The sequence below is a fragment of the Theropithecus gelada genome, chromosome 7a, assembly GCF_003255815.1.
Source record: "Theropithecus gelada isolate Dixy chromosome 7a, Tgel_1.0, whole genome shotgun sequence".
Lineage (NCBI taxonomy): Eukaryota > Metazoa > Chordata > Mammalia > Primates > Cercopithecidae > Theropithecus > Theropithecus gelada.
The window spans coordinates 6,305,974-6,333,809 of record NC_037674.1 but is presented as its reverse complement, the minus strand read 5'-3'; the positions used below and the strand labels follow the sequence as shown (position 1 = coordinate 6,333,809).

At 45.1% G+C, this 27,836-nt stretch overlaps 1 protein-coding gene across 4 annotated transcripts in view; it reads right to left on the bottom strand.

The window, feature by feature from the left end:
* Positions 1-27,836, bottom strand: part of TRPM1 (transient receptor potential cation channel subfamily M member 1) — a 149,222-nt gene that overhangs the window by 27,480 nt on the left and 93,906 nt on the right. For 3 of the 4 annotated variants that reach the window (XM_025389927.1, XM_025389929.1, XM_025389928.1), the window contains 13 exons: positions 27,534-27,657; positions 26,422-26,494; positions 25,524-25,624; positions 17,535-17,708; positions 16,500-16,634; positions 15,030-15,080; positions 14,254-14,394; positions 13,364-13,393; positions 9,443-9,735; positions 7,017-7,245; positions 3,958-4,080; positions 3,627-3,758; positions 1,420-1,548 (listed from right to left, as the gene is read on the bottom strand). In XM_025389927.1, the coding sequence (XP_025245712.1) occupies positions 1,420-1,548; positions 3,627-3,758; positions 3,958-4,080; positions 7,017-7,245; positions 9,443-9,735; positions 13,364-13,393; positions 14,254-14,394; positions 15,030-15,080; positions 16,500-16,634; positions 17,535-17,708; positions 25,524-25,624; positions 26,422-26,494; positions 27,534-27,657 (1,735 nt within the window). Of the gene's footprint in view, positions 1-1,419; positions 1,549-3,626; positions 3,759-3,957; positions 4,081-7,016; positions 7,246-9,442; positions 9,736-13,363; positions 13,394-14,253; positions 14,395-15,029; positions 15,081-16,499; positions 16,635-17,534; positions 17,709-25,211; positions 25,625-26,421; positions 26,495-27,533; positions 27,658-27,836 lie in introns of those variants that run through there. The other variant, XR_003120192.1, reaches the window with a different exon arrangement.

Here is a 27,836-nt window from a genome sequence, read left to right as displayed (position 1 = left end):
TTTTGCTTGGGTACATGCTTTCTCTTTATAAGCAAATTTAGTGAATTAAAACTTCTGAATGATGCTGGAAAGGAAAGTACCTGGCCCATCTTTCCTCTGCTGTCTGCAGAGATTGCCTACTGGGAGTTACATTTTCACTCGAGCCCTCTGGGATAACAAGAGTCGTTTGTGAGATGGTATCTGTTCTTTTTCAACACTGAGTTGAAAATCCTGTTCCCTCTGTTTGCAGCAAATGCTCTAGGCCCCTCCCATATCCCCTGGAGCTTCTCCCCAGGAGGGCTTGTCCACCCCACTTGCCGCAGGTGCTGCTGTTAGGCCCACACCTGCACCCTTCTGGGAGGCTTGCTCTTGGACACTTGGAGCCATGTCTCTGGTGGGTACCAATGACTAATTGAGGTGGGGCCCAAAGGTGAGACAGACGCCACAGTGTCCAGTTCACTCAGAGCCCCCTACAGGATTAGGCCAAGGACAGGGTCCACCCGAAGCCGCACCTCACTTAGCTCCTTTTCCTCCTCACTGGGAGCCCTCCCTTCATAAATCTCTTACACAGGAGTCCAGAGATAAAAGAGACGATATTTTTCCTGCAACTTTGGGCTTTGGACCACACTGTGCAAGTGTCCCTTGTATCTCTCGCTTCTGGTCCCAAAAAACTAAGCCAAAATTTGTACCCAGTTGTGGTAATTTGGTTTATCTCAAGTCTCCAGCAGCATTTGCTGATGCTTTCGTATGCATTCAAACCTGTTTTCATTGTTAAATACCTTTATTTTGCCTCATGTTTGGATTTGCAAGTTCAAGTTCATTCAAGATGTATACATCTTAAATAAATGAATGGAATAAACTTGGAATTGTGAGTCCAAAAAAAGTCCCACAGCATGTGTAATTTGCTTTTCTGTGTTTGTTTTCGAGATGGACTCTCACTCTGTCTCTCAGGCTGGAGTGCAGTGGTGCCATCTCGGCTCATTGCAACCTCTGCCTCCCGGGTTCAAGTGATCCTCCCACCTCAGCCTCCTGAGTAGCCGAGATTATAGGCACCTGCCACACAACTGGCTAATTTTTGTATTTTTAGTTGAGATGGGGTTTCACCATGTTGGCCAGGCTGGTTTCGAATTACTGATCTCCAGTGATCCTCCCACCTCAGCCTCCCTAGTAGCTGGGATTGTAGGCGTGCATCACCACACCTGGCTAATTTTTTTATTTTTAGTGGAGGTGGTGTTTCACCATGTTGGACAGGCTGGTTTAGAATTCCTGACCTCAAGTAATCCACCTGCCTCAGCCTCCCAGAGTGCTAGGATTACAGGCATGAGCCACAGTGCCTGGCCCAACATGCATAGTTTGCATGAAATGTTTTTTCAGTAAGGAGCCATATTTGCATTTGCAGTCAGCGGTTAGTGGGCTGGGGCAGGCCTTTGGAGTAGCCACCTCTCGTATCTTCTCTAACGCCAGGCTCACGATGTAGGAGATCACGATCCACTCCTGGAGGGAAGGCCAGCCATCCATCCGCACCAGGATGACATAGTTAAACAGCAGCAGGTAGCCCAAGTATGATATCTGAAAGAAAGACAAGCTGTTAGCTGTGTTTGGGGGAATAACATTGCAATCAAATTTTGACACCCATTTTCTTTCAGGTTGACACATCTAAAAGAATCTTTGTTTCCAACTGGACTGACTTATTGAGAGGAAACGTTCCCTGCACCTCACCAGTGAAGACAGGAGACGTGGAGGCAGGACGGGAGGCATTTTATACTTCAGCATGGTATGGGCCCTGACTTTCCATTTTCTACATGGAGACATATTTGTCGGTGCTGTCATCCTCACGGGGAAACTATGAAGTTGCAAACATTATGATAACGGGAAACTTAATAGTTTGCTGGAGTGTCTTCTACATTCCTGGAAATTGGAAAATGTTACTTACTCCTCCCTGCCTCACAAATTTCCTTCCTGATTCTTTCCACAACTGGGAAGTCAGATGAGAGGACATGCAGATGAGTTGCCCACCCAGACACACGAGCTGACCCTAGGGTCCCCGCAGTTAGTGGTGGCATGTCCAGGATTTGCTGTGGCCGCAGCAGGGCCCCTATCTCTGTGGCAGGGAAAGAGGCAGAGCTGGAGGTGGGGGTGGGTGAGGCAAAAGCAGGGAGTTAAGAGGTTGGGGGAGGGCATCTGAAGCGGATCACCTGTCCCCGGTGGTTCACCTGTCCCCGGCGGTTCACCTGTCCCCGGTGGATCACCTGTCCCCGGCGGTTCACCATCACGCCAAGAAAACTTCAGCTTCTGGGTCCCTCACTGGCACAGGCCCCTTTGGAAGGCTTGGGGGAGGGCTGCTAGAAGTTGAGTATTTGTAATTGGGCAGTTTTTTTTTTTTCGAAGATCCCACCTCCCAATCCTATACATTTTACCAGGAGACAGGCAGGCCCCCCCAGATCCACTATCCACTCCTCTAAGAAAGATTAGAGCCAGGTTCTCAGACTTTGGGCTGCATCCTAATCCCTGGGAAGCTGTGCAGTGTGATGACTCTACCCGATCCAGAGGGTCTGGGGCGAGGCCCAAGGCTGAGAGGGTTCGATGGCTTCCTGGCCCCATCCCTGGCAGCAGCCTCTATGGCTGGGCTCTCCTGTAGGCTGGGTGAACCTCAGCCCCTCAGATGGTTCTGACCAGAATTGATGGGCAGCAGTGACTTTGACTGTATCATCAATCATGGCTGCCACAAGGTTGGGTGTCCAGGCCCACAGCTGACCCTTGAGGTGGGCCCCCACACAGAGCTTTGCTCTGCCCCCAGTCCACCCTCATTCATTGCCCAGACCATGGCCAGGGACCCAGCTCATGTCCCATGCCCTGTTCCCACCTCATCACCAGTGCAACCACGGCCCCGAGACCTGCCTGGCATGGGCTGCGGCTTGATGCTTGGGGTTTCATGAGAAGTCTCTTTCCTCCCGATTGACATGGTTGCACAAGCCACAGCATGCCTGGCCACCCTCGCTGGTACTTCCTGCAGCTCGGCCATTTCCCCCAGAGGCACTCTGATCTGCCCTCCTGCCTCCTCTCCTCCTCTTGTTAGCAGAGAGCCACACTCTAGGAGCTGTGTAGACCCGGGCCTCAGAGGGGGATGGAGGATGGCTTGCCGGCCAAGCTGGTCAGTTTGGTGAGCACTTCAGAACGAGAGGCCTGGATTTGTTTCCCTATTCCAAGAGTTTACTATCTGGATTTAGCCATGCCCTTGTAATGACCCCACCAATTTCATGAAAAATGCAATCTGTGAATTTGCTCTTTAACTCACTAGTCATCTCTGTTCATTTAAAAATAAAATTATAGTTCCCTAAGTTTGTATTGCTAAAGGCATCAAAAGAGTTCATCGTAAGCAAACAGCATGTGACTATTTTGCCTTATGAGATGGTGTATTTGGGACTAGGATGGCCATATATCAAGATATCACATATATCGATATATGACAGGATATCAAGATCCAGTGTTAGCCAGAGATCTCAATTAGTCCCAGTTTTGTTTTCATAATTCATTTTAATTCAGTGAATTTTTAGAAACTTTTTTAAACCCTTGAAATTTTTCTTGATTCCAACATATCAAAGCATTCAAAACATGCCGAATGTCAAATGTTTAAAAGAAGGCCTTACTGTGTAAAACCAGAACTTGACAATGGGCGCGTTATAAAATTCACAGATCTTTGTTCCGATGGGAATACTTCTCTGTTTTTTGTGCTCATTCTCCTCGTCCCCCTTTCTTGAGCCAGCATCTGCATTTGCATCCTGGAAAACAGAGCACAGCACATGACAGGCAGGTGGTTAAATGAGAAATGCAAGGCACTCCAGCACACAGGCACCATTAAAAAAACAATTCCAAAAATGCTCTTAACCAGTGAGATTTCTCAATCCATAGTACAAGAAATCTCAACAATTTTTAAAATGAGATCACACTGATACTCTTAGGGTCAAGCGTGTCACTGACCGTATTCTCCTCTTCCTTTTCTTTGCCATCCTCATTTTCCTTGGATGTTTGATACGAGAAATCATCATATGTGCGAAATTCCAAAAACAAGATGGTGGGGGGAAGAAGAATCCCCATGATAACCTAGGGACATAAATCGATTTTTTAAGCTGTGGCAATTCTAGAAAAATTTCCCAGCATAGTTAAAATTTTTAAATTATGACCTTCAACATTATTCAATAACCTAGGAGCCCTGGAATGTTTGTCCCTGGTCTGATGTTCTGTAACATGTGCTTGGTACGTTGGTAGAATTGCAGGCAGTAAAAAAATTTAAGAACATACACTAAATTTTTTAAATGAATGGCAAGCAGCACTATTGGTGGTCCTAACTTTAAAAAGAAAAGTCCTGGCTAGCATGGTGGCTCACACCTGTAATCCCAGTACTTTGGGAGGCCAAGGTTGGTGGCTCATATGAGGCCAGGAGTTGAGACCAGCCTGGCCAACATAATGAAACCCCATCTCTACTAAAATACAAAAATTAACTGGGCATAGTGGTGCACGTCTGTAATACCAGCTACTTGGGAGGCTGAGGCACAAGAATCACTTGAACCCAGGAGGCGGAACTTGCAATGAGCTGAGATTGTGCCACTGCACTCCAGCCTGGGTGACAGAGCAAGACTCTGTCTCAAAAAAAAAAAAAAAAGTCCTTACATGAAATTTCAAGGAAGGCAAATCTTTACATTAAAATATAATATAAATAAAATATAATACCTCTAGTAAAGTAGGCCAAAAGTATTTTATATAGAACTACCTTTGATATAAATGAGATTATGTGAACTAAGAGTTGCAAGGCTAATGTGACTCACAAAAGAAGGACTAACATGGGCTCAGCCTAGACAACAAAAGGATGCCCGGATGCCCAGGCTCATAGACAGAACACATGCTTTTATTTATTTATTTATTTATTTATTTATTTTGAGACAAGGTCTTGCTTGGTTGCCTGGGTTGGAGTGCAGTGGCACAATCATGGCTAGCTGCATTCTCAATCTTCTGGGCTCAAGTGATTTTCCCATTTCAGTCTCCTGAGTAGCTGGGACTACAGGTGTACACCACCATACCTGGCTTTTTTTTTTTTTTTTTGAGACAGAGTCTCGCTCTGTTGCCCAGACTGGAGTGTAGTGGCGCGATCTCGGCTCACTGCAAGCTCTGCCTCCCGGATTCACACCATTCTCCTGTCTCAGCCTCCCGAGTAGCTGGGACTACAGGTACCTGCCACCACACCCGGCTAATTTTTTGTATTTTTAGTAGAGATGGGGTTTCACTGTGTTAGCCAGGATGGTCTCGATCTCCTGACCTCATGATCTGCCCACCTCTCCCTCAGAAAATGCTGGGATTACAGGCGTGAGCCACCACAACCGGCCTACCTGGCTAATTAAAAAAATTTTTTTTTTTTTATAGAGATGGGGTTTCACTATGTTGCCCAGGCTAGCCCTGTACTCCTGGGCTCCAGTGATCCTCCTGCCTTGGCCTCCCAAAGTGTTTGGATTACAGGCGTGAGCCCCCACGCCCAGCTGCACTTCCCTTTTTGTCAGCGCTTTTCCACACTCTACCAATGGTTCAAGATCGTTTTAAACTTTAGTTTGAATCATAACTGAACTTTAACTTTTGTGTGCACTTCATTGTTTTTCCTGAAATGTATGAATTCACCTTCTATTTTCTTGTTAAGGATTATAAACTGTTTTGCTTCCTTAACCTGTATTCCTGACACTTGGGGGCTTCTTAGTCATTCTGTCTGTTTATCGGAGTTATTTCTATTCTCTTTGAGTACTTCCTTTTTGGATCCCACAACTCCTTGGCCTCTTTTAATCTGACCGCCTTTCTCTCGGTTGCACAGCTTTTGAATGGCAATTTATAAAACTTGGGGCCTGTTTCTTACACTCCACACCACGTTTTTTCATTGTAATTTTTACCTTTTTTTTTTTTTTTTTTGCTTGGACTACCTGCTAAACTAATTCTTCTGAATGGGAGGTTGAAGGTGTATAGTTTGAGTCTTTGCCTGTCTTAAACAGATGTTCTTTTCTCATGCTTTTGAATAGTTGACCAACATTCCAGGCTCCAAATGCTTTCCCCTCAGAACTGTGAGGCCTTCCTCCACTGCTGCCTTCTGGGTTTCAGTGTTATTGATGAAAAGTCTGATGCCAATTCGATGTTCATCCCCATGTAGGTGATCCACCTTAGTTTCCTCAAAACCTTGAAGAGCTCTTTATTCTTGGAATTCTGAAAACTGTTTATTAATATCCTAAGTTACGTATAACATCAGCTTAGCATATGATACAGAATTAGACAGACATAATGTTCATATTTCTAAGAAACAAAGTGCCGTCTATTTGTCAGAACCATACTACACAGTATAACTTGTACAGCCTTTTCTTTATCCTCATGGAGATCTCTAAAATAGATATAATACTGCCATTAGATCGCCAGGTTATCTGCAGATTAGAATCTCTTCTCAAGATAAGCTAGTAGTTAACAGCAGCAAACCCCAGAGCTAGGGTTTGATTGCAATATAATTTTTCCCCCACTATGTCTTTTTCAAACCCTTTCATAGCTTCGTATTTTCTCGTAATTTTCTCCCATGTCATGAAAACATCGCTAGTAAAATAATATACAATTTCAGAGTTATAAGGGAATCTAGAAATAGAGTTCCAGTCCCTGCTTTAATGGTGGGTAGATGACCCAACCAGGGTGCGTGTGCATGCTGAGTTATGGGGGAGGCTCCATTAGGAGACTCAGACTGTGGCGGGGGTTTGCGCAGCCTGGTGGGCTGGTCAGGCGGGGCTGTGGAGTTAGACCACCTGGGTATGGGTCCCGATCCCGTGCTGACCAGCTAAGATCAGGCATGTCATTCCGTCTTAAAGCTTCAGGTTCCTCATCTATAAGACAATGATTGTCATGACGTCTCCCTCAGGGGGTTGCTCAAAGGAATAAATGAAATAAGCCACAGAAAATGCTCAGCTCAGCCTGGCAGAGAGTCGCTTGTCACTGTCGCCCCGGCCCGCCTTGCAATGCGTTGCACGCACCTTCAGGCCGGGGTTCTTCCGCATCCGCAGCCTTCCCATCCACATGTCGGTCAGCAGCATCTGGCTGCAGGTGTGAGCGATGAAGTCCCGGTGTTTGGCTGCCACGGCCAGTTTGAGGCAGGTCGAGTTGCTCCAGTTTTTCAGCTCGTAGGTCAGGAGTTTCATGGCGATCTGCTCGTCGTGCTTATAGGACTGATCTAATAACTCCAAAGCAAGCTGGCCGAAGTCTCTGGGGGAAAAAAGAAGGGACCAGGGTGAAGCCACAGTGGCCACAAGCTCTTTCTTAGGCGTATCCACAAGGACTTACGGAGCCAAGGGACACAGAATCCTTCACTGGAGGGGCTTTGAGGTTCTCTGCAAGCAAGAAGCTCCAGGGATGTGTCCCCAAAGGGGGATGGCCAGGGACAGTGGCTGGGAGCTCAGTCAGGAGGGGGGCTGACTGCTTCTGCTGCAAGTGGAGCTGCAGGTTGAGACCACATCTGTCCCTCAGGCCCCAGGGACATGGAGATGAGAAGACAGAGTCCATTCCCTCAAGTTGTGCACAAATCAGGGAGGCAGACAGAAAAGACAGCAAAAGTGACTTCAAATGCAGCACCTGTGGAGTTGGAGGCCACAGTAGTGGGGCTGCTGGTGGTGGTAGTGGGGGAGGTGGACACTGGAAGGGGTCACAGGAGGGCTGGTGGGTGCCGGCTGGGTTCTTAGTTGATCTGGGTGCTGGTGGTACTGGCATATCCCACCTGTGGACTGTCACCAGCTGGACATTTCAGATGCATGCCTTTCTCTGCACGTGTAACACTTCACCATCACAGTGACTACAGAGAAGCCAACATTCTCAGTGCTGTGACAGAGATAAGGCATAGTTGTTATACGGCCCAGGCCAGAGGGCGCCTAATGACTGATGGGGGCAGTGATAGAAGTTGGGGGTCATGGAGAAGGTTGCACAAGCTGAATTTTGAGCATAAAGTTTACTGCCTTCCCCACATGACCCAGATTCAAATATTTGGCAATAACCATACACGTTTTGAGTTCCTTCAATTTTTTATAACAGAATGTGGTTAAGACACGGTCCCGAAGTGATCGCCCTCCTCTGCTTCTGTTTCTCCATTGTAAAGAAGATTTTATTCCAGTAACGAGAAGGATGAGGAAGGCAGAATCACGTGTGGGAGAATGGCCTCCTCTGTCCCTGAAGAGGAATGCTATCAGCAGCACCTCTCAGCCCTCCTGCAGGTTGCAGAGTGACCACGTGTCACCATGTGGGGACTCTAGGAAGCAAAGGTTGGCATCAAAAAACCCATGGGGTAGGTGGACACGGCCCCATTATTAGGGAGTCTTGAATTTCTGACGTTTAGAAATCAGCTAGTAATTTTAGAAATCATCAAGTCCAAAATAAAAGCGGTGAACTTCAGAAAACAAAGGTGTTAGATGTTGGCCACGCTGCCTGTGCTCTCCTCAAGTTTAGGTCCCTGTAAAGTTGTGCTGGGACCTCTGGTTTCCAGTGTGGCATGGAAGGAACTTGGAAGTCGCCAGTCCATCCTAACAAGTAACAAACTAAACAAGCCGAACATTGAATCTTTTCAGCTCCACCAGAGAAGGGAGGACATAGGGCAAACTGCTGTCCCCCAAATTGGAGAGACAGGCGGATACCAAAAACCACAACTTACTGGAGTAGAAACCTCTGCAGGAACCAGTGCAGAGTTAGGAAAATGTGAACTGTGATTGAGGAATTGCTGGAGGCTCAGTGAGGAAAGTCTGTGAGTAAAAAATTCCAGGGGGACCCAGTCATGCGGGGGACGCCCATGCTTTTGTGACCTCTATCTCAGGAGCTTAACCAGGTTCTCACAGTGAATATGGGAGAAAAATCCCCTTCTCTTTCCAGCAGGGGAAAAGAAACCATTTTGAAATTACCAGAACAGTCTCTTAATAGTCTGCCATGAGGAGAACTGATTTTGCCAGAGCCTCACCTGCTGGTTTGATCAGAGCCTGACTGACCCAGGGGAAGCACGCCCAACTCCAGCCCCCTCTAGCCATCCTGTCCCACCTAAGCACCTAAGCACGGAGGAAAATCAGAAACACCTGTGAAGGTCACAGTCCAGGGCGCAGGCTCATTAACGTTGTATTCCTTGTTAGTGTGTGTTTCCTTATGGAAATTAATTTCATCATCTTTGCATTAAAATTGTGTTTCAAGGAAAGGAAGAAAATTGTGTTTCAATTTTGATGCAAAGAGAAGGCAGTACATGAAAACAATGACAGTCCAAAAACACCTCCGAGAGACAGAAAGAAAAATGCCGACATGACAAAGTGATTTGTGAACAACCTTTAACCACCATTGTCCTTAAGTGAGAAGTACATTGGCCACCCCTCCCTGCAGAGACAAGTACTCAGGATGGTCGTCTCTCCTGGCCTTTAAATCCCCACTAGACACTAACTTGGAATTGTTATCCAAGTCCTGGGAGATGTCATCCACCAGATCACTCTCGGAGGACTCGTGGGCCATGGCCTTGTAGAGCTTGCAGGCCACCAGGGCCTTGGCCATGCTCTCCTCCCCTCGCTGCCAGAGGAACACCGCCATTTTCTGGCGTTTCATCAGCACGGCCCACACCATCAGCTCGTGGAAGGGGTACTGGAACCGACTCACGGCAGGGTCATCCACATCGATGTCGATCTCTTCCTCCTTTTTCTTCTTTTTCTTTTTCTTCCCTTTAGCTGGAGGCTCATCATCCTGAGGGGAGAAACATGGATTTCATGGTTTTGCCAGAAAAGTATGCAACAAAGAGTTCCAGAACTCCTGGCGAAAGGGAAACCTTCCTGTCAGAATAACAAAGAGACTTCTGAAGTACATCTTACATTTCCACTCCACATATGAATTCTTTTGAAAAGATGCACAAGTTTATTATGATAAGTAAACTGTCTAAAACCAAATGAACTGAGAAGGCATACTACTGGCACCCCTGGGTCAGCAGTTTTACTTAGAAGCCTTTAACTGAGGAGATCCTGCAAAACTAAAACAAACAAGCACAACGTCCCCCCAAAACTAAACACAAATAACATCGTGGAAGAGGGAAGGTCCACAGTTTGTTTCCTCAGGGAAGTCTTCCAATGTAGCAAAAATAACACTCGTTTGCCAGACGTAGCTGAACCAGAAATTAATAGGAAACATGCAAAAGGGGCTAGAGAAAAAAAATGTTTTAGGTTTCCCTCCAGTGTTTTAAGAAAGCAAATATTCCACTTTGAATGAGCACTGTCCTTTTCCCCTTATGGTGCAAAAGGGAAGGCCAACACTTCCCATTTCCTAAAGGGGTTGCGATAACTGTTCTGCAAATGGATCAGGATTCATGAGAAAGGCAGATCGTGGTTGGGAAAACTGGCATGAAATATGTGGGGCTCAGACTATTCCAGGCTAAGACTTTAGTATTCAATGGAATCACAGAAACAGATGTTTGTTCTTTTGCAAACAGCGTTCCCATCAATTATCTTCTTTTATTCTTACAAGGACTGAGAGGTTGTGAATTCCTTCCATTCCCTCAGATTAGGAAGTTGTGGCTCCGTCTGAATAACTCAGCCACATTCACACAGTTGGAGTGGTCTGGAGCGTGGGGGGTTATGGGGGCCACCTGGCTCTCCAATTCCGATCTCAAGTTGGTCACGACTGACCCAGTTTTTATAATATCATAACGAGCCGTGATAACATTTTTGTGGAAACTATAGTATCTTAACTCCAATTTAAATATCTTTATTCTAATTTTCTAATTTTGTCACAGTGAAGCTACAGTCGCCGTGATATAGGAAAGGTTGGTCTACACGGGTTAAAAATGGACAGTGTGGAAATGTTAAGATAAACATAGATTTATTTTCAAGAATATATAAGATAAAATAGAAATTAACTAATGACTAATGAAATGTTATAAAACAGAAGTCCTTTTAAGCCTACCTTTCAATAACATATAATATTATTAAAATATTAATTGCACGTAAATTCTCTTTAAAAACTGCCAGAGAGAGAATATGAGAAACAAAGAGTTAATTTTCCTAAAATGCAAAGGCCTTCCACAAATCAATGAGGAAAAGGGAAAGAAATCAATAAAATAACAAAGGATCTGAACTGGGAGTATAAGAAGAAATTGACATATTACAATCATAGTAAATAAGTAACAAACACACCTTACTTAGAAATGAATTTGAAAAAAAAATTACACGGAATTTCTATACAAGGAATAAAATTTGAAATTAATTATAGTAGTATAACAACAATAAAAGTCTGTATCTGGGAAATTTGAAATACACTTCTAAATAACTCTTGGATTGAAAAGGAAATAATTAATGCCTTAGAAAAAATGACAATGAAAGTTCTGCTTATCCAAACCTGTAGAATATCATGAAACAATGCTCAGAACAATTTATACCTTTAATGCATTTATAGGAATACAGATGGAAAATGAGTGAATTTTCCTTTCAAACTGAGTTAGCAGAAACAAACAATAACAGTAGGGGAAGTATATGGAAGAAACGAATACAAATAAAAGCAGACATTAATAAAATAGAAACAGAAAAGAAAGTTGCTTGATAAAGCAAAAATACCAATAAAATAAGTAGCAAAGAAAGCTTAAGAAAAAAAGAGAGGAGATATAAATTTTGTTAAAAAATGGCACAAGAGGCTGGGCGGGTGGCTGTTGCCTGTAATCCCAGTACTTTGGGAGGCCAAGATGGGTGGATCACCTGAGATGAGGAGTTTGAGACCAGCCTGACCAATATGGTGAAGCCCCATCTCTACTAAAAATACAAAAATTATCCTGGTGTGGTGGCATGCACCTGCAGTCCCAGCTACTCGGGAGGCTGAGACAGGAGAAGTGCTTGAACCCGGGAGGCTAAGGTTGCTTGAACCCGGGAGGTTAATGAGCCAAGATTGTGCCATTCCACTCCAGCCTGGGTAACAGAGTGAGACCCCCTACTCAAAAAAAAAAAAAAAAAAATTGGCACAAGAAATGACACATAACTGAAGATACTGAGGAGACTGAAAAAAACTAGAATACTATGTAAAAGTTTATTCCAGGGAACTTGAAAGTCTAGATGAAATAAATCATTTTAGGAAACTATAAATGACCAAAATTGACTCTAGAAAATAAAAAGTCTGAATGCACTTATATGTATAATAGCTATTATGAAGTAGTGAAAGACACACTTCTAAGAAATAGGACTGGACCCGGAAATTTTACAGGTGAGTCCACCAAACCTTCATGGAACAAATAAACCCTGACATGGAGAGTCTGAGAGAACAGAAGACCACAGAAAGCTCATAACCCTTCCAGGAGCACCGTGTTAAAGCTCAGTCTTACCTGTCAACACAGAATGAAAACCGTCTACACTGAATCCATGAAGAATCGGGATGCGATTTAGCTCATAAATTTATTTGAAAAGAATGTTTCCAAGAGTCAATCCTAATATTCCACAATATGGCATTTCTTCCATTCATTTAAATATTTTTAGGTCTGGGACATTGTTCTTAAGGTTGCTAGTAAAGGTAATTTCTGGTACTTTTGTCCTATTGTGAGGGAACTTTAGTTGATTTTCCTGGATTTTCTAACTCCCCCCAAATGTTTTTGCTGATAATAATTTCTCCCTTTCTTGGGTATTCTTTTTTTTAGCATTTATTTTTCCTTGTTCAATTTCCAGAACACTTTTGGAGACCAGTGGGGATAATGATGCTGACAATATTGGGCGTGCTTGTCTTGTTCTTGATTTTCATGGACATGACTTCAGGGCTGCACTGCTCATCATACATTTCCCTTGCTCTAAGATATACATGTATTTTAATCATACCAAGAAAGCATTTTATCATTCTGTTGTGAGAAAACTATATATTTTTTAACTAAGTAAGGAGTATGTTTTACATGTGTTTCACATTCATCAGCACCTACTGAGAAATGGTCATGTCATACTTTTCTTCTGTGACTTATCGATATGATGCAATATATTAAAGACCAGCATTGCATTATATTTGCATTCTTGGAGGACTCTAATTGCTTGTTTAGGACTTTGAAAATAGTGTATTGAATTCTATTTGGTGTTATTTACGGTTTTTTACATATATACGTGGTGTTATTCTGTAGGTTTTTTTTGTTTGTTTGCTTAATCTTTGCTTTTGAAACTGTGGTTTTGTTAGTTCTAGAAATGAATTGTGCAGCTTTTACCCCCATTAAAGAAAATGTATATATGGTCCTTTTATATAATTTGACTAAGACATCTAGGTAAATTTTGGTGAGTAGTATCATATATTTGCAAATACAGAACTTAAAGGGCTATGTCTATTTGACCAAGATATTACAAAACTTTTGAAAACAAATTCTACTTACTTCCATTCCCAGAAGTTTAAGAGCTTTAGGCTGCATGGTGAAAGAGGAAGAAAAAAAGTCAATTTACTCAGATAACTAATGTTAGTAGTACATTAGCAGTATTGTTGCTAGTGGACATAGGAATTGATTAAAAAGCACTTTGTATCATTAACAATTAATGATAATGTCCAAGGAAAAGAAGTGCTTTAATATGGAAACTCTTCTCCTATCAGCAGAAGTTAATTGAGAAGAAAGCTCGGCAGACACATGGCCCTTATTCCAGGTAGAAGCAGAGAAGTTCCCTAACAGACATGCAAAGAGCTGTGGGGCTGTAAGGGGGGCGTGAAGAGAGGGCATCATGAAAGATCGGACATTTGAGTAGAACTTTTGATAAGGGTGGGAAAGGCACTGATAGCGGGGAAAGATGTGGCAGGCACATGTCTTTGATTTGATCACAGGATTGGATTTTGGTGCAGGTACATGGTCTCCCATGTGGGTGAGGGCAGCTGGCGGAGGGCCTTGGTTACTGTGATAATGAGTTTGGCTACAATTCTCCAGGCAGTGAGGAGCTCTGGGAGGTTTGAAGCAGGGAATGCAGGCATGTCCCTTCCTTTGGAAGATTATGGCAGGTACAGCGGTGGGATGGTAGAATAGGCTGGAGCGGGCAGACAGGAGGAAGTCTGCTGTGGACAGAGAAGGAGGGCAGATGCACTGGGTGGGCAGGGCGGCCCGTGCTCAAGGCAGCTGGGGAATGCTGTGACTCAGGCCTGAGAGCCCTGTAGGAGGCAGGACCACTGTGCCGGGGACAGGGTGAAGGGCTTGCCTCTGAACCGGCCAAGTTGCTGAAAAGCAAGCAAGGAATCAGATGGCACTCGCAAACCACAGAACACTACACAAACACGGAGTTCTACCCTTTTTGGTCCAAACAAGTTGTTGTAAAGAGTCCGAAAGTTTTTCCGGGTGTAGTTGCAGCGGTAGGCTCCTCCCATGAGGTACTCCAGCACGAGTCCAATGTCTATGAGGCTGATGTGGTAATCCGGTGGAAGGTTGCTCTGTAAGAGAAATCTGGTCTCAGGCCCTGTGAGGATGCGTTCACAGTGTGGACTTCATCACACCTCTCGGGGGTAAGTGGCCATCCTGGCCCCCACTTGGGAGTTCATGTAATAGGTGGGTGGGTGGGGGATTAAACAATATTCAGGCTGGGGAAAGCCTCTATCCCTTGATAGCAAGGTGGCAGAAAGGGCCAAGAACAGCGGCTGCAATCAACAGGATACAGAATGACTTGAGGAACCTCCTGCCGGTGCTTCTGGAAAGAACCACAGGCAGTGGGTGAGAGATCTCAAAAGAGGGACAGAACGAAAGGCTGCATGGACAGTCAGCGGTGCTCAGGTCAGCGGCCGGCTACCCCCTTCCCCACCCCATCCAGTGGCTGCCCTGGCCTTGCGCTGGCATCAACTTGTAATCCAGCTGTCACTGACAGTGTCCCTACCATGGATTCGGATGAACGTGCAACTTAAAAAAGATTATCCTTTGCTTTCTTAGTTTTAAATAGACTCTTTATGAAAGAAGGAATTCAATATCTCCTGTGCCTGAAATAATAATACATTTTGAAAATTTAAAACTTGCTCTTAAGAAATCTTTTTGTGAAAGATGCCAATAGGTAAGAATTATAAAACAGTAGACTGACCTTTTTCACATCCCTCACCAGCAGATGAAGTGTGTTTGGTGGACCCAGTCTCTGAAAGAGAAGCATTCATGTGTGTGAAATATTTTTCTTGACCAGGTGCAGTGGCTCACGCCTGTAGTCCCAGCACTTTGGGAGGCCAAGGCGGGCGGATCACTTGAGGTCACGAGTTTGAGACCAGCCTGGCCAACATGGTGAAACCCCATCTCCACTAAAAATACAAAAATTAGCTGGGCTTGGCGCCTGTAACCCCAGCTACTAGGGAGGCTGAGGTGGGAGGATCACTTGAACTCGGGAGGCAGAGGTTGCAGTGAGCTAAGATTGCACCACTATACTCCAGCCTAGGTGATAGAGTGAGACCTCATCTAAGAATAAATAAATAAATAAATACGTTTTTTTTCTTGAACTCTTCGAGTAAAATCCTACCCTACTCTATATAATTAATGAAATGTGAGAGCTGGAGTGTAACCCACACCAGCCTTTTTCTTTTACAAAACAGAACTGGTCATGGTTAAAAAGTATCCAACACATTTCAAAAGTTGTGAAATATTTTCTGTTGCATTTTGTTAAAGAGTATCTTAAGGTACACAACATAGTGTTAATAATTCACCAAGTTGGCCAGGATCAGTGGCTCACACTTATTATCCCAGCACTTTGGGAGGCTGAGGGAGGTGGATCACTTGAGGCTAGGAGTTCGAGACCAACCTGGGCAACATGTTGAAACCCTGTCTCTACAAAAATTACAAAAATTAGCTGGGTGTGGTGGTGTGCACCTGTAGTCCCAGATACTCAGGAGGCTGGGGTGGGAGGATGGCTTGAGCCTAGGAGGTTGAGGCTGCAGTGAGCTGAGATCATGTCACTGCACCCCAGCCTGGGAAACAACAGAGACCCTGTCTCAGAACAAAAAAAAAAGAAAAGAAAAGAAAATCGCCAAGGTTTAGCAAGCAGCTGCTGAGGACCATTTCTGCTACTTAAAATCTTACAATAGGGAAGCAAACATAAATTCTCAAGACTGATATTGTAATAATATAAGCCAAGGGAATTTCACTCAAACCCTTCCAGCAGAGCTCCTGGGTGTGAAACTTAGCTCTATGTTTTGCCCCCAAAACCTCATCAAATGCGAGGGTCCCAAGGAACAATTGACTTCGCACCCTTGGTGACATTTCACTCTGCTAATGGCTTGGGGAGCTAGATTCCCTCTTTGTAGCAACAAGTACTCAGACACCAGCCTCAGATGCGGGACAAGAGTTAATACTGCCCGAGAAAGGAGTGACTGTCGAGGCACGGCAGGAGGTGGTGAGAATGTGAACACAGGCTGTGGCCAGCAGCAGGTGAGAAGTAGCCGCCTGACATTAAATATGGACCTCCCAGATGAAGGAGGTCAGATGAGCACATTTATGCACAACATGCACCAGTGACAAACACATTCGGGTGGCTGCCTCCCCCTTCCCTCCCTTTTTCTAGAGCACTCACTGTGTTATACAGCTCCTCCAGCCTCGGAATGGTCAGAAAGTGTTGCATGTTCACTCCGTTTTCAATCAGGAGCTTCACAAAGTCGACACGATCTAAGACTAAAGCATCCAGCATTGCTTGCTCCAAAGCATTCACCTGCAGGGACCAAGGGCCAGGAGCCCGTGAGTGGCCTCTCAGAGACACTGGGGAGAGGGGCGACTAGAAACACAGAGGAAAGGGTATTCCGAACCCCAGATCCCAGAGCACTCCAACATGGTATTCTTTGCTCTTTATCTTGGGTAAACACTCCCCATCTCCCCTCTCCTTTCTTCTCAGTTTGGCCTCTACATGTTCCATCCATGTTTGTAAATTATTTTTTCCTTCTAAAAATAAATTGAAGAGGATTCAAAATCTCAGCCCTCCCAGCATCGGCCTGCCCAGTCTCCACCATTTGTTTCCTTAACTGAGAAGTTCTGCCAGGGGGAGCTACGTGGGCAGGCAGCATGACCAGGGTGCCGTGCGGGTGAGTGGCTGTGACGAGGGCAGGCACACGTCACCACAGAGGTCTGGTCCCCTGTCTTGCCTGTGTCCTGGTGGCAGCAAGACAAAGAACTGCCATGCAATGTGTGACTCCAGCCTCCCCACCCAAACTGCTGTTACCCCACACACCCAATCATGGGCTCTGTCTGTCAAAAAAGGGCTTTTTGCATGAATTGCATTTATTTGATGACAACTGATTTGTTTGCTGTATATTCATGCATCAAGCATTGGCATGTCTGCCAGGCAGAGAACCACTGGTGAGCAGGGTGACTCAGGGCCCCTCTCTGGGTGGCATCATTCTCCCCAAAGCAGGAACATTTGGTGTTTTGGACAATTGACAGGATCATCTCAGTGAATGTGCTGTTGTAGTTTGAAATGCTGACACTACCCAGTCAAGCCTTTACCCATCCCTCCTGTGATCAGGGCCTTGGGTGGGGCTGAAGCAAGGGCAAGAACCATCGCTTCCCCTGGGGAAGCGTGAGGCCAAGCTCGTGATCTCTGTGACCTTCCACATACCCAGTTCAGCAGCTCTATCTTCCGGGGATCAGTTTCTTCCTCCGCTTCCTCTTTCACTTTCCCTTTCTTCTTGCCTTTCCCTTTTCCTCTTCCTCCCTTGGTGGTGGCCGTGGCTGGCTTCTTCTCCTTCTCTGTGGCTTTGCTGTCCGTCGGGGGTGCCAGGCTTCCCAGGGGCTGCAGTCCACAGCAATCAGAGTTGGGAAAAGGTATTAAGGCTCTCTCTTGTCCCCAGACCAGCTCATTGACCCTCCCACCTCTGTATGTGTACAAATACACACATATGCTCATATGCATACAATGCTCATATGCACACCACACATGCTCATATGCATACAATGTATATGTACACACCCACACAGGGCACACATACGCCCACACATATGTACAGGTGCACACGGACTCCATCCCACACACCTACACACTCAGTCATCGCAGGCCTGGCTGTCTGAAGAAGGCACTGATACAGTGAACCACTGTTACACGTGTGCACAAACACACACTTGATGCAGCAGCTTTGCATACTTAAAGCGGCTGACATTTTGATTGACGGGTGCTTTTGCATGAAGGAAAGGGTGCTGAGAGTTCAAAGGCACCAAAGAGATGTGTTCACAGTCATTTAATGATGTGAAAAAGTGATTGTGAAGGGGGTATGAGACCATGGATAGAATGGAGGATGCCTGCCTGGATATAAACATAAACTGGAGCTTATCGGTGGGTAAAAAAGCTCTCCGCATGTCACTGAAATGCATGCAATGTGGTGACAGACTCATTCATCAAGGGGAGTGTGTTCTACTCCAGAGAACAGGAGGGAGGGCAGAAGTAGGCCTGGCCCCGTGGCCTTATCTCCTGGTAGGGTGGAGAACGTGGGAGTGTGTCCTGGTGCAGACACAGAGCCAGCACCTAAACAACCGGACCCTCCAGCTGGCGTCCTCTCTTGCCAGAACTACCCGCTCCTCCCACCAAACGCTCCTGGTGGGTTGCCTACCTGAGGAGCCTCCATTTCCTCTCTTCCCATCTCTCCTGTACGCACCCTGCTGCTTCTTCCCTGTCTGTCCTGGGCTCTGGGTTTGGTTGCTGAGAACTGTGCTGGTACCTGCCTCACGGGCATTTCATGCTGGGTTCTCAGCACATCTGACTCCACTGCCTGCTTCCTCCTAGAGTCTCTTCCCTTGGCTTCTTGGGCATCACAAGCTCCCAGCTTTCCTCTTCTCTGTCTGGCCACTGCTTCCCAGTGCAGCTTTAAATGTCAAGGTTCCTCTGGGCTCTGCCCTCAGCCTCCTTCCTTTCCACTCTGCTCTCTTCCTTGACGATCTCACTGATGCACACACCACCAGTCACCACTGACTGGTACACAACTTCTCCTTCCTGGCTGCGGTCCACCTCTCTCCCCAGAGCTCCTGTTGTCTGCTCAGCATCCTGCTTGCATGTCTCAAAGACATCCAACTCCTTGCATCCCAAACCACACTCAGGACCTCCCCTACAACTCAGTCCTCTTCCAGGGTCCCTTATCTCAGGGAAATGGCACCACAGCATGCCAGTTGTGCAAACCAGACAACTGGGGAGCACTGTGACATCTCAGTCCCTCCAGTGCCCTCAATGATTCATCCACCCCTGTGTGCAGCCATGTTTAATGCTAAATTTTGCTTAATTCTATCTGATTCTTGCCTTCTTCTCTGCCTCTGCTCTAGTCCAAGGCGCCCTCTTTCACCTGAATTATTTCAAAGGCCTATTAACAGGACTCTGCACACTTGCCATGGCACCCACCCAATGCATTTTCCACAGTAAGTCCACAGTGACCTTTAAATGTAAAAATGGAACCAAGTAACTCTCCTGCTTAAAACCCTTAAGTAGGGCTGAGGCAGAGGTTATGTCGGGGGAGGTGTGTGTTTATATAGTTCCTGGTCAATATACAAATACGGATGAAAAAGTGTCTGGGCTGACTCCTCACGCCAATAAAACCATTATGGCCCTGAGTGACAGAGTGACACCACATCCAACAAATGGTGCTGGGAAAACTGGATATCCACATGCGAAAGACTGGAGTTGGACCCTTACCTTACACCATATACAAATATTAACTCAAAATGGATCAAAGACCTGAACATAAAATCGAAAACTACTAATATAAAATGCGGCTGGGCATGGTAGTTCATGTCTGTAATTCCAGCGCTTTGGGAGGCCGAGGGGGACAGATCACCTGAGGCCAGAAATTTGAGACCAGCCTGGCCAACATGGCGAAACCCTGTCTACCAAAAATCGAACAATTAGCTGGATGTGGTGGCGGGTGTCTGTAATCCCAGCTACTTGGGAGGCTGAGACAGGAGAATTGTTTGAACCTGGGAGGCAGAGGTTGCAGTGGGTGAGATTGTGCCATTGCACTCCAGCCTGAGTGACAAGAGTGAAACTCAGTTTCAAAAAATAATTAATTAAATTAAAATGCTTAGAAGAAAACATAGGGCAAAAGTATCACTATATTGGATTTGGGAATTCAGTTCTTGAATATGACACCAAAGGTACAGGCACAAATGGAAAAATTATTAATAACAAATCTGATAGACTTCATGAAAATTTAAAAGTTTTATGCAGCAGAAGATACCATTAAAAGAGGAAAGGCAGCCACAGAATAGGAGAATATATTTGCACATCATATATATGATAAGGGGTTCATATCCAGAATATATAGAGAACTCCTAAAATTCAACAAGAAGAAAACTCACCCTGATTCAAAAATAGGCAAGAGACTTGAATAGACATTTCTGCAAAGAAGATGCATAAATGGGCAATAAACACACACAAAAGTGCCCAAAATCACTAACCATTAGGGAAATACAAATCAAAACCATCTGGGATACTACCTCCCACCCATTAAGATGGCTATTATATTTTTCTTTTTTTTTTTTTTTTGAGACAGAGTCTGTCTCTTGTTGCCCAGGCTGGAGTGCAGTGGCACAATCTTGGCTCACTGCAACCTCTGCCTTCTGGGTTCAAGTGATTCTCCTGCCTCAGCCTGCTGAGTAGCTGGGACTACAGGTGTGCACCACCACTCCCGGCTAATTTTTCTTTTTTTGTATTTTTAGTAGAGAAGGAGTTTCCCCATGTTGGCCAGGCTGGTCTCCAACTCCTGACCTCAGGTGATCCACCTGCCTCGGCCTCCCAAAGTGCTGGGATTAGAGGTATGAGCCACCGTGCCCAGCCAAGATGGCTATTATCTAGACAATAGAAAATGACAAATGTTTGTGAAAATGTGGACCAAGTAGAACCCCGTGCACTGTGGGTAGAAATGTAAAATGGTGCAACTGCTATGGGAGGAGTTTGGTGATTCCTCAAAAATTAAAAATAGAATTACTGTGTGACCCAGTGATTTCACTTCTTGGCATATACTCAAAAGAACTGAAAGCAAGTCTCGAAGAAGAATTTGTACACCTACATACATAGCAGCATTATTCTAAAACATGGGAGCAACCCAAGTGTCCACTGATGGATGCTTGGATAAGCAAAATGTGGTCTATCCATACAATGGAATATTATTCAGCCTTAAAAGGAGGGAAATTCTGACACATGCTGCAACACAGACGAACTTTGAGACATTGTTCTGAGTGAAACGAGCCAGTCACAAAAGGACAAATACTATATGATTCCACTTATAGGAGGTACTGACAGTAGTCATATTCATGACAACAGAAAGTAGAATGGTGGCTGCCAGTAGTCATAGGGGAGGGCAAGATGGGGAATTATTGTTTGATGGGCATAGAGTATCAATTTTGCAAGAAAAAAAAGCTCTCGAGATGAATGTTGCTAAGGATTTTCCTTCAAAAATTGTTAGTCCAAAGTTTTTATGATTCAATGTAAATAAATAAATTGCCTTTTGTTCCTTGTATGTATCTAACATCTCTCCTTTTCTCTCTCTTCATTATGTTTTTTGTTTGTTTATTTATTTGCTTGTTTTTTGAGATGGAGTTTTGCTCTGTCACCCAGGCTGAGGGCAGAGGCACGATCTCAGCTCACTGCAACCTCCGGCTCCCAGGTTCAAGCAATTCTCCTGCCTCAGCCTCCCGAGTAGCTGGGATTACAAGCCTGCAGCATCACATCCTTTTTTGTATTTTTAGTAGAGATAGGGTTTCACCATGTGGGCCAGGCTCGTCTCGAACTCTTGACCTCAGGTGATCCACCCACCTTAGTCTTCCAAAGTGCTGGGATTACTGGAGTGAGCCACTGTGCCTGGCCTCTTTGTTATGTTTAAAAGTATGTTTTAAGAATAATTTTTTTTTGCAAAGCTTTTGTTTTAATTAATTGTTTTAATTAACAAATGACAAATTGTATCTATGGTATACATGATGCTTAAATATATGTATACATTGTGGAACGATGAAGTCAAGCTAATTAACATATCCATCACCTCACATACTTATCATTTTTATTATGAGAACATTTAAAATCTACTCTTTTAGCAATTTTCAAGTGCACTATATGTTATCATTAATTTTAGGCACTATGTTGTATAATAGGTCTCCAGAATTTATTCTCCTTAACTGAAACTTTGTACTTTTTAACCAAAATCTCCCAATCACTCACATCCTCGCTTCTGATAACCACCATTATATTCTCATACAGCTTTTATTTTTTGCATGCAATAATAGAAAATATAGATAGAAGAATTTTGACTAGTAATGTATAGCAAATCAGACCTAAGATTGATTTACTGTGTTGGAATTTGAGATGGAGTCTCACTCTGTCCCCCAGGCTGGAGTGCAGTGGTGCGATCTCAGCTTACCACAAGCACCGCCTCCCAGGTTCACACCATTCTCCTGCCTCAGCCTCCCAAGTAGCTGGGACTACAGGTGCCCACCACCACGCCTGGCTAATTTTTTGTATTTTTAGTAGAGATGGGGTTTCACTGTGTCAGCCAGGATGGTCTTGATCTCCTGACCTCGTGATCCGCTGGCCTCGGCCTCCCAAAGTGCTGGGATTACAGGCATGAGCCACCGCACCCAGCCACTGTGTTGGAATTCTTATGTCCTCCCAACACAAGTTTTCTACTATATGAAGAATTCTAGATAGACTATAGATTCACAGGCACATAGTTTCTTGAGTGCTTCAGCTATTAAAAGAAGACTTCAGAGACCTTATATCCCACTGTAGGGAGACAGAGAAGGACTTTTGGCTCCAGGTTGCAGCCTGAGCATGTGTTTGCTGTCTTCCCTCCCTCCCCAAAAACTATTTAAATGACAGCAGAGGACTATAAAAAAGAAAAATCTATTTCAGGGAGAAGAGGCGGGCCAGAGAGTTTTTAACAAATTTCTGGAAGCGTTGAAGGACCAGTTAAAACTATGGAGAGGAAGCCAAAGCCCAAAATGTGCAATGTGGAGGTTGCCATTGAGGTGAGACCAGATTTTCCAAGATACAAAGAAGAGGGCAGGTGGTGGGCAGAAGGCATGGTGACTGGAAGATGGTCTACAGAGCAGGAGGCCACTCATCCCCTCCCAGACTCCAGGCTGCCCCTGTGGTGGTTACAGAGCAAGCAACTGCATTCCTGGGCTTCACTCCTAGGAAACACTGGGAGGATGTCTGCTAAAGAACAGGGAGGCCCAGAGCCCATCAGCCCTCTCCAGTCCGCACTCAGCAAAGCAGGGAGGTTCAGGTGACACTCTCCTTCCTAAGCAGGGAATTCCTGGGCAGTCCTCCCAGGGAGGAGAAAAACCTCTTGGCAAAATGGGTTTCCATACTAATTAAGCAGTTCTATCCCTCATTCTGTAGTGTGATGAACAGCCAAGGATCTAGAGCATTTGAGAAAATCAACAGCGTAACAGAAAAACCCAAAATGAACAAAAAGAACAGCTGACCAGGGAGAAAATAGAGATAATCTAGGGAACAGAAGAGAACTTCGAAAAGTCTAATTCATATCCTTACATACTGCATCTGTGAGATGAAAATAGGCTAATAAGAAAATAAAATTGTTAAGAAAATAACAGCTACAAGCTTGTTGAAGTCGTTGAAGTGAGAAATGATGATGCTTTGAACTAGGATGGTAATGGGAGAGCTAGGGAAAAGTAAACATATATAAGTAATACTGAAAAGATTAAATGGCAGGATTAGGTGACAGATTAGATTTGAGAAGCAAGCCTGGAAGTCAAAATCATTCATAGGTTTCTGGCTTGGGCAATGGGAACTTGTCAAGAGAGGAAGGAGGAGTATACAGTGCATTTCCTCATTTAACAAAATGGGAATCTAAAGTGGACAAAACAAGTAGATGGTTCTACATACTCTTTACCATCATAAAGGTGACCAATCTAAGAATTAAACAGGACTGGATGCAGTGACTCACGCCTGTAATCACTTTGGGAGGCCAAGGCGGGCGGATCACTTGAGGTCAGGAGTTTGAGACCAGCCTGGCCAACATGATGAAACCCTGTCTCCACTAAAAATGCAAAAAGGTTTAGCTGGGCATGGTGGGTGCCTGTAGTCCCAGATACTTGGGAGGCTGAGGCAGGAGAATCGCTTGAACCCAGGATGTGGAGGCTGTAGTGAACTGAGATCACACCACTGCACTCCATCCTGGGCAACAGAGTGAGACTCCATTTCAAAAAAAAAAAAAAAAGAATTAAATAGGCAACTATCAAATCCAGGAGGAACAGGGGCAGTGGAAGCAGAGTGAGCAATCCACTTCCTTCTGTTACCAAGTGGAGAACTGATGGATCCACCTACACGTGATCAATCAATAAAGAGTGGTAAAACATGTTATGGCAATGTGTGGAGGCAACTTTCAGGAGACCTAAACACAGAGGCAGTTAAATAAAATGCATTTACGCAGCAATATGCCAGGGATGTTTTGAGAAATGGTTTTGCATTTTTCTTTTTTATGTTTTAGAGATGGGATCTCACTCTCTCACCCAGGCTGCAGTACAGTTGTGCAGTCATAGCTCACTGTAACCTCAAATTCCTAGGCTCAAGCAATCCTCCTGCCTCAGCCTCCAAAGTAGCTGGGAGTATAGGCATGCACTCCCATGCCTGGCTAATTTTTTTTATTTTTTGTAGAGATGGGGTCTCACTATGTTGACCAGGTTGGACTTGAACTCCTGGCCTCAAGCAATCCTCCTGAATCAGCCTCCCAAAGTGCTGGAATTACAGGTGTGAGCCACCGTGCCTGGCCAAGAAATGTGATTTTTAAAACCAATATAAATCCTGTAGATATTCCTACTACCTTTCATAAGCAGCAGAGCCCTTTTTGCAAACACAAATTTATCCTGACTCCTAACCTATAAAATGGATCAAGGAAGCTGCTTTGACTGAAGGAGGAGTAGGTCTGGAGTCCTTTATCATGCAGACTTACGTGTGTTCACACACACACACACGCTCATCCCTATGTCACCCACACACATTAGTACTCCTCAACACCTCACACACACTGCTCATCCCATATCACACACACACAATACCCTCCCAATGACACCCCCATGCACACTTACACACTATACCACACATGCCCACACACATTACTCACCTACACATAATCATACCACATACAGGCACACCACATATCACATGCACACAGACACCCTATACACACGCACACATACACACACACACACACACACACACAGAGTTCTCTAGGCCTCCAGGGTTTCATGGAACATGAAACCTGTTTGAAACATCATTGCCCTGGATGGAAGCATTGCGTTTAATTTTAATAAGCTATTTTATTTCTTCTTTTTCTTTAAAAAGGTAAAAACCCACTTTCACCAGCAACGATAAAATATTTGGTGATTAATTTCTTCAGGAGTACTGGTTTGAATGTGGAATTGGTGCCAGTAGCTCTTACTTCTTGTTGGTTCTTTAAACAGTAACATCTTCTAATGATCCTAATAGATTACATATCCTATCATCAGAAACCCCACAACATTTCCTGAGTTCCATGTCATAAGGGAAAACATACTCATGTGTCACTTGTACAAAGTCATGATCAATGATATGAATGGAAAAAAACAGTTTCACCGGCCAGTGGGGCCCGAAGACAAAGATCTGGCTTCGTGCTATGTCCACGCGATTCCAAGCCAGTGCCAAGCTCAGCTGATCTGGAGCAGATGCATTTGTTCCTGGAAAGGCAAAAAACCAGAATGATTTTTCACTCCTCACCTGGACTGCCAGGGTTTGGCAGGTGCTGGGTGGTGAGCACAGGCTTCCCCTGGGCTGCTGGCCTAGAACTAAGCATTGCTGCCTTTGTTCTCGCCCTGAATAGACCACAAAGGCACCAAGCTGAAAGAGCTTCCCGGGAGGAAGGTGGAGGCAGCCTCTTCCCATGCCAGCTGTGCATGGTCTTCTTGGGAGGGACAGAAGAGGAACCTAATGACTTGGGGCCCCTGGAGATGATCTCCAGGAAGGCTGGAACCCTGGGACTGCCAGGCAGCCAGCCTGACAGTGACCCCTCCTCTCTCTCTGTCCTCCCTGCCCCCTCATGGCACCGGGATAACCGAGAGGCAGGGAGGAAGTGTGCGTTGCAGAGCAGACCCCCCGGCCATGAACGCCGGCCTGAAGCCTGTCATTAGAGCCGAGACGGGGAAATTGGACAGAACACTGTGGAATGCAGTGATTGCAAAGGAATCCATCTCATGTTTACACTCTAGGAGCTGAAGCCCTCAGTGAACCAGTTACAAATAGAAACGGTTCTGACCTCGGCCCATGATGGGTCCAGGAGCACCCACAGACCTCCGCCCCACAGAAACCTGTAGCCAGCCTCGTCATTCTGCCTTGGCTTCACGCTGAGACCGCTCAAGCGGCCTGGCTGGCTCAGGGTCTAGCACCAGCAGACATAATCCACGAGAGGCCGGGAGGGAAGGATTGCCAGCCAGGCCAACATCAAAGGGACAGGAGTCACCATTTCCCGAGAGCTCACCTTTCAGCAGGGCAGTTAAAATTGCCATCTCAATGTCCTGCTGGCCCTCAGAACCCATTCTGAACACAGTGACCTGAAAATGTGAAAAGACCGAGTTAAAGCCAAGTTGAAAACAAGAGGGAGACATGGGGTGTTGTTACAAAATGACCACAGAGACTGATGCATAATAAAATGATCCTGACACTAAACAGTTCCAAATCGAGTGCTGTTGATTTCTTTTCTTTTCTTTTTTTTTGGGATGGAGTTTCGCTCTTGTTGCCCAGGCTGGAGTGCAATGGCGCAATCTTGGGTCACTGCAAACTCCACCTCCCGGGTTCAAGCGATTCTCCTACCTCAGCCTCCCGAGTAGCTGGGATTACAGGTGCACGCCACCATGCCTGGCTAATTTTCTTGGTATTTTTAGTAGAGATGGGGTTTCGCCATGTTGGCCAGGCTGATCTCAAACTCCTGACCTCAGGAGATCTGCCTGCCTCAGCCTCCCAAAGTGCTGGGATTACAGGTGTGAGCCACCGTGCCCGGCTGATTTCCGGAAGTTGCAGCATTGCTCTAGGGTGCCTGCCTGCATACTGATTGTATTATTTTCCCCATCCGTTCTGGCACCCTTGAGAGGAGGGAGCTGCACTCCAAACTCTCAGTCGCCATCGGAGATGCACTATTCAGACAGGAGATATTTGTAGGAAATGTGTGGCTTAGAATTTTGAAGAGTCCCTCTTATGTGCATGACAAGAGGGCCTATTCTTTGTAAATGCAATGGAAGAGGGAAGGAATGGGAAATAAAATAACACAACTTTGCAAACATGCCTGACAGGGTGGTATGTGGCCCTTTTCCTCAAGACTATGAATCTGAGTAATCTTATGAGCCTCGAAGGATGTTGTGTGATGTCACGCCCCACTTGCTAAGGTTCGAAAGCACTAGGGGCCCTCCCCTGTATGGGCTTGTTTAGCTTCTGTCATGTGGACACAGCCGCCAATTTGGTATGCATTTGTACTGTCTCTCGGAAAAGGCCGGACTAAAATATGAACAAGCCTGTCATGCACACATGGGCAGAATTAGAAAAGGAAACATAATTCTCTCCACAGAGCTTGTTTGGAAATAAATTCAAGACACTTACGAGTTCTTTCTTCTTCATGCACTCCATTATAATTGCCAACAGCTGATGTGATTGTGCCTTATTGTAATTAAATGTTTTCTGAATGGTAACTAGAAGTTGCTCCCTGAGGGACTCATTTATTATTCTGTTCAAAGAAAATGCAAGAGAACAAAACAAGGCAAGTTAAATCTCTGTATGAATGCGTCAGACATCTCTCTTTGATTTGAGACTTTGCTGTGGGAGGATATCCTGACACAGGAGACAAAAAGTGACCGTCGTCAAACACCGTATTCTCACTTGTCTTAAATTCCAGCTTTGTTGCGA